The sequence below is a fragment of the Mustelus asterias genome, chromosome 4 (genome assembly GCF_964213995.1).
Source record: "Mustelus asterias chromosome 4, sMusAst1.hap1.1, whole genome shotgun sequence".
Lineage (NCBI taxonomy): Eukaryota > Metazoa > Chordata > Chondrichthyes > Carcharhiniformes > Triakidae > Mustelus > Mustelus asterias.
In genome coordinates, this window is record NC_135804.1 from 49,974,806 (window position 1) to 49,987,925 (window position 13,120).

The 13,120-nt window shown below is 41.4% G+C and overlaps 1 protein-coding gene across 2 annotated transcripts in view; it reads right to left on the reverse strand.

Annotated features, from left to right (window-relative positions):
- Positions 1-6,236: 6,236 nt before the first annotated feature.
- hsd11b2 (hydroxysteroid (11-beta) dehydrogenase 2) overlaps positions 6,237-13,120 on the reverse strand; it is a 167,881-nt gene continuing 160,997 nt past the window's right edge. Inside the window, exon 5 of one of the 2 annotated variants that reach the window (XM_078210991.1) lies at positions 6,237-8,429. In XM_078210991.1, the coding sequence (XP_078067117.1) occupies positions 8,092-8,429 (338 nt within the window). In that variant the 3' untranslated portion in view covers positions 6,237-8,091. The remainder of the gene's footprint in view (positions 8,430-13,120) is intronic. The other variant, XM_078210992.1, reaches the window with a different exon arrangement.

Consider the following 13,120-nt stretch of genomic DNA (forward strand, 5'->3'; position numbering starts at 1 on the left):
TCTGCTGCAACTGTGTCTGCTAAAAGCCATTGCTTATTCTGTCATTATAACAGCTTAACTGTAAACTTGGAAGGGGTCCAACTCTTAAGCCACGACAATAGTCCAAAGTGCAGAGAATTCTTTAATCCTTTGACCACAGGTCAGAACAAATTCCAGTTTAAGTTATATCAAGTCGAGTAATGCTTCAAGTTCATGCAACTTGACATAGCGATCTTCCAGCAACTTCTGTATTGATAGCTTCACGCTCGTTTGGAATATGGAATCCATTTTGCTTGGCAGTGAATTTGAGGTTTTTTGTGGAGGAGGTGCATTTTGGACTTTGGCTTAACACACTAAACATTTGCTTATTCGTGAAGATCAAGCGGATTTGATTCATGAGTCACAGATGTGTATTAGACTGTATTAGAATATGGTGGTATGCTGATCTCTCTGGCAATATGTGCTTACCACAAGATGGTCGTGAATTAGTAACTCTGCAATAGTCTGGTGTGAAAAGAAAAAAAATGGTGATTCTGTTGCATAGAATCCTACAGTGCAGAAGGAGGCCATTTGGCCCATCGAGTCTGCACTGACCATAATCCCACAAAGGCCGTATCTCCATAACCCCATGCATTTACCCTAGCTACTCCCCCTGACAGTATGGGGCAATTTAGCATGGCCAATCCACCTAACCCGCACATCTTTGGACTGTAGGAGGAAACCGGAGCACCCGGAGGAAACCCACGCAGACCCGGGGAGAACATGCAAACTCCACACAGACAGTCACCCAAGTCGGGAATTGAGCCTGGGTCCCTGGCGCTGTGAGGTAGCAGTGCTAACCACTGTGCCACAGTGCCGCCCTGTTACAAGGGTGTTGGATATTTTTCTGACCCCTCATCCAGCGCACCAGTTGAACATTAAAAGTAACACTAATGAGTTACCTTTCTATGCAGCTATGTGTTCATTAATAGGCACCAGGCACCACACAGAAATTTTTGGCTGAAATCTCAACCTTCTGTTTACAAAGGGAAAGGTCCATTTGAGAACGAAGTTGCTCATATTTGAAATTAATCAGATGGTCCAGTTTAGTTCATTTTCGATTATCAATGCGTCACTCAAACTTCGCTCAGTTTGGAAATCTGTCATCCCGGTGGGAACCAGCACCAAAGCAATTTACAAGAGGTGGAAAGCTTTGATCAGTAACCCAGAATGCAAAGATAAATGAATTGTTTAATGCACGAGTCCTTTGATTAAGAGAGTCATACTCAGAACCTGAGGTAATACGTAACTTCAAAGCTTTACAGTTTCACATGTCATTTAACCAGAACTTACTAGTCATCAGGTGCTGCACTATTTTCTCTTAATGTTACCACCAGAAATATCATTTTTACCAATGAATAACCATTTTTCAAAATCCTGTCTGCTTGGAATCAATTACATTTATTTACTCCCTCAAATTTAGTAAGCCATTAAATGGGAAATGTCCAATGATGGCTTTAATTTATGTTGAGAAATTACAATGTACACTATTTATTCAAAATAATTTTAACTTTCAAGGATGATATAAAAATGTAAACGCTATCATTTCTTATCCTTATCATCACAGATGCAAATGTGGGAAGCTTTATATTTGCAGAAAAACTAACTAAACAATTTTTTCAAGAATTCTGACGGGTAACATATATTGTTAGAATTCAAATTTAAGAATTCAAAATCTTGAATCTCCTATAAAAATGTGTGAGGGGATTAAGACCTCACACTGTATATTTATAGAAAATATAAATCCTCATGATATTTCTAAATATTCAAAAACTGGACAAATACCTTTTAAAATGGCTGAATCTATGTTTATGTGTGACCCCTTTGCTGTGGCTCAGTGGGTGCCACTCCTGACTCTGAGGCACACGGTTCTGGGTTCAAGTCAAGTCAAGGTCAAGGCTGCTCACTCCAGTCTCAGTTCTGATGGACAACTGCACTGTTTGAGTATGAAGGGAGAAATAAGACGTTAACCCAAGGCCCCATCCACCTGACTGGGTGAATGTAAAAGATCCCATGGCACCATGTTGAAGGAGAGGAGGGGAGTTCTCCCCGGTGTCCAGCCAATATTTATTCCTCAATCAACGTTGGAAGAAAATACATTATGTGCTCACTATCACATTGCTGTGGGTGGGAACTTGTTGAGTGCAAACGGGTTGCCACTTTTCCTCCTTTGCAGCAGTGGCTAAACTTCAAAAAATGCACCACTGATTGGAAAGAACATTGAGATATTTGCTGATCATAAAAAAACAATAACATTTACACGTCATTCTTTCCCTAACCCACCAGGATCATTAACATTTTCTCCACCATGCATGGAATATGGCTGAATATCATGTACCGAGTATACAGGTACCGAGTATACATGTACTGATATGCATGTACTGAATATAGATGTACTGAGTATACATGTACTGCATATACATGTACTAAGTATGCATGTACTGAATATTCATATACTGAGTATACACATACTGAATATTCAAGTACTGAGTATACACATACTGAGTATACATGTACTGTGTGTGCATGTACTGAGTATGCATGTACTGCATATACAGGTACTGAGCATACATGTACTGAATATACATGTACTGAGTGTGTATGTACTGAGTATACATGTACTGAGTGTGTATGTACTGAGTATACATGTACTGAGTTTGCGTGTACTGAGTATACATGTACTGAGTTTACAGGTGCTGACTGGCTGGGTGCTATCTTACGACCTTGTCTGCCCATCGTTTGGTGAGGTAAGGTGGTACAATCGGATCAGAGATGAAAAAAGAGAAATGCACCCAGTTTCCCACCTCCCCTGATCGTACTGACCCTGATTTACTGGCGAAATCGTCTTTGTGTCAGAATTTATTGCAGCCATCTCTAATCATTAAGTAAAGATTTGAAAAGGATGTCAAGAGGAAATGCCTCATTATAAAAAATATTTGTTGCAGTACCATTTTAACCCTGCATGGGTTTCCTCCGGGTGCTCCGGTTTCCTCCCACAGTCCAAAGATGTGTAGGGTAGGTGGATTAGCCATGGTAAATGCACAGGGTTACAGGGCTAAGGGGAGGGTGGGAGTAGGGGCTGGGCAAGATGATCTTTCAGAGAGTCTGTGCAGATTCAATGTACTGAATGGCCTCCTTCTGCATTGTAGGGATTCTATGGCCTCTGGTTCTAGTCTCCCACAACTGGGAACATCCATGTGTCTACCCTTTTCAAATCCCCTCAGGATTATATATGTTTCAGTAAGATCACCTCTCCTTCTTCGAAACTCCAATGCTCAATTTCAACCTTTCTTCTTAAGATAAGCCTTTCATTCCAGGAATGAGTGGAATGAATCTCCTCTCAAATGTGGACTCTCCAAGGCCCTCTACAACAGAAGAAAAACGACCCTATTTTTAAATTCCATTCCCCTTGCAATAAATGTTAATATTCCATTTGCTTTCCTAATCACCGGCAGTACCTGCACACTAAATAGTAGCCTCCTTTTCTATTCGCCTTGCCAAAGTGGACAAGTTCATATTTTCCCACAAGTATATTCCATTTGCCAACTTTTTGCCCACTCACTTAACCTACCTGTATCCCTTTGCAGACTCTACCTCCACATGACAACTTACTTTCTTACCTATCTTGGTAAATGTAGCTACCATACATTTAATCCCTTTATCTAAATCATAAAGGGACTCCTTCCAACCCTACTGTTAACCAACCCTCACCCCACACCACCAACAGCCCCTCCAACCCCCCACTGCCACACCATGGCCTGGTAGCAAAAGCCATTTTTAATTTAACTTCTAAAATGTTGAAGAGAGTGGGCCTCCATTTTGACCCATCCTCTCCCTCACTTACTGGCATTACCACCTATTGCTCCCTCTTAAGTTGTGGAACTCAGATTGTCCCCCCTGCTTCTAGACTGGCCATGATGTGGAGATGCCGGCGTTGGACTGGGGTAAACACAGTAAGAAGTTTAACAACACCAGGTTAAAGTCCAACAGGTTTATTTGGTAGCAAAAGCCACACAAGCTTTCGGAGCTCCAAGCCCCTTCTTCAGGTGAGTGGGACTGGCCCTCAGGGTGGTGAGTCTGAACCTCTGGCCATTAAATGGCTGCCCTATGGGTGACAGTTTCACACAGAGTGCAGGCCTCTGACCAAAATTCCAGCCTGACAGCAGGGTTCAGAAGCCCGCTGGCAAAATCCTGCCACTGATATCCACCCCAAACTGCAGTCCATGGCCAAACCATGGACGTAGGTTCATCTGTCTTCACCCCACCAGAATTTAGAGGTGAAACTTTTAACACCTTACAGAAATATATGCTATTTTTGTGGCTCCTTTATAGTGTGTTTACTTCATATGAGTTCAAAATGTGTTTTAAAAGAAGTTTATTCTTGTGGAGAAGAGTTTTACTAGATGCCATTAATAGATAAGATAGTCACCAAGAAATTCAACAGGAACTAAATCACCCAAAAAGCAGTAAGAATGTGGAACTCACTGAAGTGGTTGAAGCAAATGGGACAGATGCATTTATGGGGTAAATGGGCAAACATATGAAAGGAGAATGTTACAATGCTAGATTTAGATGAGAAAAGATGAAGAGCTCAACTACAGCATGGACACCAGTCTAGATTGGTTGAGATGAATGGCCTATTTGGGTGCCATATGTCCTCCGAGATCCTACGGTTTGCTTGTATGTTAAGTAGAGCCACTTAACAGAATGGAGATTTATCATCTAATTCATGAACTTAATTACAAAATAACTTGCTTTAAACAGGACATTATCAAGAAATGGTCCTGCAGATTTATTTTCATTTTTTATAATCAGCACTTGAAATCTATAACTAATGCAAATACTATGTGATGGAGAGTATGCATTCTGCAATTGCAAATTACATCCAGCGCTCAGGGAGTTAACGTAACAATGCAGTTAATTTATGCACCATAATTATGGAGCTTTGATGGAGGTTGCTTCATATCGCGGACAGTGGTTTGGCCAGGACAGTATTTACATTGTGATGATGCAAATAAGTGCTCAACCATGTTTTCCCAAAAGCCATGGCCGTACTGATGCAGGATATTTGGTCTAATATTTATTTTAGTAATGGGAATCAGTTAGCTTGGACAGCTAGTTTGTGACGCAGAGCGATGCCAACAGCACATGTTCAATTCTCATACCAGTTGAGGTTATTTCATGGAGGCTTGCCCATCGCCTGAGGTGTACCAATCCCAAGGTTAAAATCACCACCAGTCAGCTCTCCCCCTCAAAGCAGCCTATGGTCATCTGGGACAATGGTGATTTTATTTTTGAATTTAAGCAATACAGGTGTGATGATACTGTGCTATTTTGGTTAATTTTATGTTTAAGGCGGGACTCCTTTAAGAGGCAGTGTTTTGTTGAAAACAGTCAATATGTCCAGAAAAACATGTAGCTCGAATGCTGAGAATGGAGGATAATACCTGATTTTAGCCATGAATGTGTTACTTTGTAGAGTCAATGGACCTTTTGTTTATTTAAGTTCTCCTGGGATTTTAGATTAGGTGTGCAGAGTCATGTGAGTTTTTGATTAGGTCGATTGACAGGGACAGGGTCATGTCATTAATGGGAGAAGCTAAGCTTTCAGGAAAACAGTTTCATTTCCAATTTTTAAAAAGGGCAGTTGTTGCCTGGAGCTAGTGGAAGAAGAATGTGCCTGACTCTATCTCCAGAGGCTTTCTGAAAACTCCAAGACTGTTAACCTAAGTCAAAGCAAGTGGGCCTGTGTTTTGCTAAATAATTTTAAAGAGGGGTTTAAGTATCGAAGAGAAATATTGCTTGATTGGAACTAACTGTTGTAGGTTAGCAGTTAAGAATCGTATCTTATCATGTTTAAGTATTGTTCAATTGTTAAAGGTTACGCTAAGTCATTTGTTATAGGTAAACTGTGTTGTTAAATAAAGTTTGTTCCTAGTTTGTCAGTGGAATCGCACTGGGAGCGAAACATCTTATCCTCACATTAACGGCAAAACTAAAAAATTGTTGGGATCTGGTCTGGCTTCACAATATACCCTGGGGTTTCTGATCTGGTACCCTAGCACAGGAAACAATTACAAAGGAAAATATGTCATATGGACCTAGATCATAGCACACGTCATTCTTTTGCAAAAGAAAGAACCTGGATATTTTGTTCCATCCTGGGAAGTAAAGCAAGCAGCAAGGTCCTTGCATACGCACAAAAAGACTCAGCCATTAATCTTTGAAAATTATTTTTTATTAAAAAGTGTAAGTCACATGTTTTTACATTCTGTATTTTCATATTCTTCAAGCCCCTGGCATTTGTGATTCTAAATTAAACCTGACCGTCAAATATTTCATTTTCAAATTCTAAAAAAACATTTTTTTAAGCTTGGAACATTTATATTTCTGAATTAAACTTGCAGGTATGAAAGTAATGTTCATGATAATGGTGCAGACGAGGTCATTCTGCTTTCTTCCTGAATTTACCCTAGTATGTACTTTGAACAAATTTTGACTTAAAAGAAAAAGAAACCAAGTTTTCAGTTACTCTGCAAGTTTTGTTCCAAAGGTAACAATGGATATATAAAAAAAAACACTAATCTAGAAGTTTTCAAAATTAGGCAGGTTATGCGTCATATTGGACAAGTATAAATACTTGCAGCTTTGGCTACAAGGGACACAAGGGTTTAAACTGTGCTTCATGATGGAGTTCATATCATTGGTGTTCAAAGCATAAATGACAAACAAACACATACATTTACAGGATCGAATGTATAGTATCCATAATAAAAGACCACAGTCATAGCCAAGAGGTTCCTATCGCCATTACTTTTTTTGTTTTTAGACTAGCAGGCTATACTTCCTGAAAGCTAGCAGAAAGTCTGACTTTCATTAGCTGCAACTGACAGAGGTTTGTCAATAAGTGACATCAAGCAGCAATAGAACACAGCTCTAAGCTCTGTTGGGGGTAACATCATGCCTCATTTTAGATATTCATTAAACAAAATGTGCTTTTTTAAATGTTGAAAGTCATAGAAATCATAGAAACCCTACAGTGCAGAAGGAGGCCATTCGGCCCATCGAGTCTGCACCGACCACAATCCCACCCAGGCCCTACCCCCACATATTTTACCCGCTAATCCCTCTAAAGTACATTGGAATAATTCAAATAGTTCAATTCTTTTGAAGGTAATGGATAATGTATGGAGAGGGTTCATTTTAACAAGGAACATTCCCTTCACAACATGTTCCTAAAAAAAAGTGTTGAGGATCCCTCTTAACTGGAAGAAATTCCCAGTCCTAGTATCTATTCCTCTATCCTTGGACACAATCTAATATATCTTTGCATTCAGAGGGTGTGTAGCATTTGTAAGACTACTTATTTGGAGAGACTTGTTTCTTGGAGGTACTTGTTTCGTGCCAAGTTCAGAAGTTTGTCTTTGTTTATTCATCCACAACCACAACTTCAACTGATTGATGAAGATTAAAACAAAGCATGCTATAAAACAGCCCAGATTTTCCCAAAAATTCAGGCTGCAACGTCAAAAATCTCTGTCCCACAAGAAAAGGTCCAGCCCAATTTATGCGAAGGAGTTTTATTTTTCCAAAGTAGCAACTTATGGGGTTACAGCACATTGAACCCATATTTACAAGGTACAGTAGACAAGCCATATTCAAAAACATCTAAATAACATTTGGAACTTGGGATCCTGTTGAACATTTTTGTATAATCATTACTGACCGTTTAAAAAAAAAGTCACCTGTATTTCTACAGCTGCCGTTTTATATACAAAATGCCCTGGTGTTAGTTCCTTGGAGCAATTTTCAGCTTTAATGATTGGAATCAATGGGTTGGAAAATTGGAGGAGGTGGGAGGGATTCTATTACGGATGGGCAGTTTAACACCCAGACAATGAAAGTGAAAATTACCCATGTCTTCCCCTCCCTCTCATCTCACTTTTCCCAGCAGAGTCACTTATGTGCATGGACTTGTTACCAATTGAGCAAGTAATTCATTGGAGGATTATCAGACCAACTGGTCAATTTGGAGGAGAAATTATTCACAATATCTGATTTTCTCACGCGGCGCTACTTTTGTAAAGCCTTTGGTAAGATTTTCTTAAATAAGAAAAACCTGTTGAAAATTAAATCACTTAATGATGTTGGTAAAATACAGAGAAAGATGTACATAATGATAATTGCTTGTCCAGCGTAATATCTTGGTTTCGGATTTGTTGAGAGGATAGCATCGGTGATACTTTCAATCACAGGGCTAAAGTCCTCCTTGGCAGTTGTGATGTATTTCAAGAATAGATCTTTTGTCTCTAACATATACTCTTCGCCATAATCCTGGAGTAGTTCTGAAGAAATGCTCTTTATGAGATGGTGGACTTGCTGTTCCCAATATTCAACATTACATGATGGAGCTGCAAGATATACACAAGTGTAAATCAATAATTAGAAAAAGATACAGGAGAAAATATTGTCGTTTGGCAGTGCAGATCAATGAGGCTCTCCTCACACCTTCCAATTTTTACAGAGCATCATACAAAGCATCCTTTCTGGATGTATCACAGCTTGGTATGGCTCCTTCTCTAACCAATACCACAAGAAACTACATAGGGTTGTGAATGTAGCCCAGGCAAGCACCATTAACTCTTCCTGCTGCCTCGGCAAAGCAGTCAGCATAATCAAAGATCCCAGACATACTCTTTTCCACCTTCTTCCGTTGGGAAAAAGATACAAACGTCTGAGGACACGTAACAACCAACCCAAGAACAGCTTCTTCCCTGCGGCCGTCAGACTTTTGAATGGACCGATCTTGCATTAAGTTGATCTTTCTCTACATCCTACCTGTGACTGTAACACTATATTCAGCACCCTATCCTTTCCTTCCTCCCCCATGTACTCTATGAACAGTATGCTTTGTTTGTAGAGCGTGCAAGAAACAATACTTTTCACTGTATACTAATGCATGGGAGAATAATGATTATGTTGATTATCGCCATCACAAGTAGTGATAGGAAGGTGTAGACCTGGATCTCCCTAAGGCTTTCTGCTATCGTCCGTCAGCCACTTGCTCGGACAGGTGACAGAAAACCAGTTTATGCATACAATTGGGGCCCTGCTGCCCTGTGCATAAAAGCACAGGCAGTTCAGGGCCAGGTGCACAACTTTACAAGTAATGCAACATTAGAAACAGACTAAAGAGAAAGCCCATGGATAGATGGCACACTGTAGAACATCAGTCGCATTTACACAAACTTACGTCAGGTAGGTCCGCTCATTTGGCATCACTTGTGTTCAATATGCACCGTCTCGCCTTACATTCCATTTATCAGATGCACAAGTTTCCATCACCTCCCTCCCAAAGGTTCTTTAAGTTTTCTTTGTACTTGATGGGCTACAGAGCTCACTCAGCATTATTTTCTTGTCCTTTGGCAGCTTATATTTGAAAACTCACTGAATTGTCATGAAAACTGACATGTGGCACTGCTGAGTTTTTAGTCCAGATTTTTAGGCACTAAGGAAATAAAAATGAGTGGGCGGGGTTTATGCCTTCACTCTGATGGGGCGGGGCCTGATAGAGCCAGCAAGACCAACTCCACAGAGATCAGGCACCATCTTTAAGGGCACCCTGATCAATGCTGAAGTGGAACTACCCCCCCCCCCACCCCCACACTAACCACTGGCCTTAACATTGCTTAATGCCAGCAGCTTTCTTTATGTCATGTACTGAGGCATATTTAGACAAGGATAGCCCATTGCCAACCATCTCTTTCTGACAGAGGACCGTGACCTAAAATTTGACCCATCAGCACTTGCACAGCCATACTTGAGACAAAAGAAACAAGATAGCCAAAAAAAAACCAACTTTTGTTTGGCAGTTCCAAAAATATAAGAGGGTGGAGCTTGGATCAAGATTTCTGAGGAAAAGAATTTTAACTCCTTTCACCAGTCAACAGAAGCCAAGGAGAACAGCCTCTGTTTCAGATGTTGGCACTTTTACTCATTGAGATAAAAGTTCAGCACAACGCAGAGTAATTTTTACTTTTAACCCGCTTAGGGAATCCTCCACAATATTGTCGCTAGTGATACCAGAGTCATGCCATAATAGATACAGATCACTAATGGCTTTACAGCAATGGAACTGTATTTTAATGATGTCCTCTCACTGTCATTCCAGACATGACAGTTACATTTTGTTCCCAAATATTAGAATTGGAAATCAATCCTCGTTTCCAGGCAGGAATGGGAATGGAGGAGTAGTGAATGACATTTATGAGTGACGACCTGTTTTCATGGATGGCCAGAGTGCTTTCTTCTTGATGGGTGTCCTAACATGGCCAGCTCAGGTGCACACACAGGCGAGTGTGTAGGTAGGCCTTGTAAATTGAGTTCCTATGACATCGAATAGGACCCAAAGGATGCAGTGAGAGCTCCTCCTATTGCTGCTTTTCTTTGAGTGATTTACACAGCTGCCTTCAAAGAGAGCACTTCAAGCTATTCAGTGTAAAGTACGTTCACGTTCAAGGTGAAAAACAGATTTCTTTTGGGGGAGGGGAATGGGGGTATCAGGTGGAGCATAAAGTGGCACTGGCCCACACAAATGGCCCCCGGTGCCTGATCCTCAGTGGCCCTCCTTCTGAATCTTCCTCCCTCCCTCACGACCTCTCACAGCTGGGCACCGGGTCAGAATCACCAACTTCTACCGTCAACAATCTGCTCCAACTGAACATGAAGCTCACTGGGAGCATGGCCTGGACCATAGAGAATCTAGCTAGAGTCTCACCCATAACCCAACCACACACCACTTGATATGTCTCAAAACTGTCCACGTCAAGGGCTCTATTCCTCATTACGGTTAATCTCCCAAGCGATAAGCTCAAGCAATTGTTGAGTAAACATGTATTCAGTCACTGAGCAATTGGATGTTTGTGATTTCTTCATTTATCATATTTACTGATATTTTTTCTGAAAAACGTCAAGAATCTTTAACCATGTGCACCAAAGAATTGGACTGCTACCAATTCTTTAAAATATCCTGAAATTCTGCAACATTTTCCATTAGGGTGGCACTGCTGCCTCACAACGTCAGGGACCCCGGTTCAATTCTGGCCTTGGGTGACTGTGTGGAGTTTGCATGTTCTCCCTGTGTCTGCGTGGGTTTCCTCCGGGTTCTCCGGTTTCCTCCCACAGCCGGAAGATGTGCGGGTTAGGTGGATTGGCCGTGCTAAATTGTCCCTTAGTGCCCCAAGATGTGTAGGTTAGGGGATTAGCGAGGGTTAATGCGTGGGGTTATGGGGATAGGGTGGGGGAGAGGGCCTGGGTAAGATATTCTGTCAGAGAGTTGGCGCAGACTGGATGGGCTGAATGGCCTCTTTCTGCACTGTAGGGATTCTACGAACATCTGACATCAGGGTCTGAAATCGTAAGGGGAATAAATTCTAAATGGCCTTCTATCAGCACACGTTGGTTTGTAGCTTTACCTAGTCAGTGTCCAAAATACAAATAATTTTACTTTTATTTCCTGCTCCTGATAAGGGTTTTTGCAAGTATGTAAAAGGCAAAGCAGTTTTTAAAAAAAAGATAGTGAAGGGTGGAATAGAAAATGTAAGGCAAAGACATGAAATTTCGCACTGGTGGATCCAAATGGTGGCACAGGTGATACTTTCGAAGCACGAGGGGGGAGCATATGGTATATTTGAGATGATTGTAGAAGAGGAATTAGCAGAAGTCTAGGCAGAAAGATTGCAGGGGTCTGATGGTGCAAAACCCAAGCTGAAAAGAGTGAGAAAGGGGGTAGCAAAGGCTGAACCCCAATTCTATGCACCCCGCACCATGGCATTGAGAAATTGTCAATGTAGCGTCTTTGTCCAATGAGGAAATAGCTAGTAACGACAGCCACTTATCAGCCAATGTTTAGAATCATAATGAGAAGTGAGATTAGGGAGCATTTAGAAATACATGGTGTAAGTAAAGGTTAACCTACACAAGTTAGTTAAAATCCAGTAGAGTGTGACAAAGTTTAATAAGATTGTGATTTCTTGCATTGATGAGGGTAGGGCAGTGGATGTTGTCTACATGGACTTCAATAAGGCCTTTGACAAGGTCCCCTCATAGCAGATTGGTGCAGAAGTAAAGTCGCATGGGATCAGAGGTGAGCTGGCAAGGTGAATACAGAACTGGCTCGGTCATAGAAGGCAGAGGATAGCAGTGGAAGGGTGCATTTCTGAATGGAGGGCTGCGACAAGTGGTGTTCCTCAGGGATCAGTGCTGGGACCTTTGCTGTTTGTAATATATACAAATGATTTGGAGGAAAATGTAACTGGTTTGATTAGTAAGTTTGCTGACGACACAAAGGTTGGTGGATTTGTGGATAGCGATGAGGATCATCAGAGGATATAGGTCAGTTGGAAACTTGGGCAGAGAGATGGTGGATGGAGTTTAATCCAGACAAATGTGAGGTAATGCATTTTGGAAGATCTAATACAGATAGGAAATATACAGTAAATGGCAGAACCTTTAAGAGTATTGATAAGCAGAGGGATCTGGGTGTACAGGTACACAGGTCACTGGAAAGTGGCAACACAGGTGGAGAACGTAGTCAAAAAGGCATACGACATGCTTGCCTTCATCAGCCGGGGCATTAAAGTTTAAAAGTTGGCAAGTCATGTTGCAGCTTTGTAGAACCTTAGTTAAGCAGCACTTGGAATATAGTGTTCAATTCTGGTCACCACACTACCAGAAGGATGTGGAGGCTTTGGAGAGGGTACAGAAAAGATTTACCAGCATGTTGCTGGTATGGAGGGCAATCGCTAGGTGGAGAGATTGGAGAAACTTGGCTTGTTCTCACTGGAACGACGGAGGTTGAGGGGCGACCTGATAGAAGTCTACAAAATTATGAGGGGCATAGACAGAGTGGATAGTCCAAAGCTTTTTCCCCAGGGTGGAAGAGTCAATTACTAGGGGGCATAGGTTTAAGGTGCGAGGGGCAAGGTTTAAAGGAGATGTACAAGGCAAGTTTTTTTACAGAGGGTGGAGGATGCCTGGAACTCATTGCCGGAGGAGGTAGTGAAGCAGATCCGATAGTGACTTTTAAAGGGCACCTTGACAA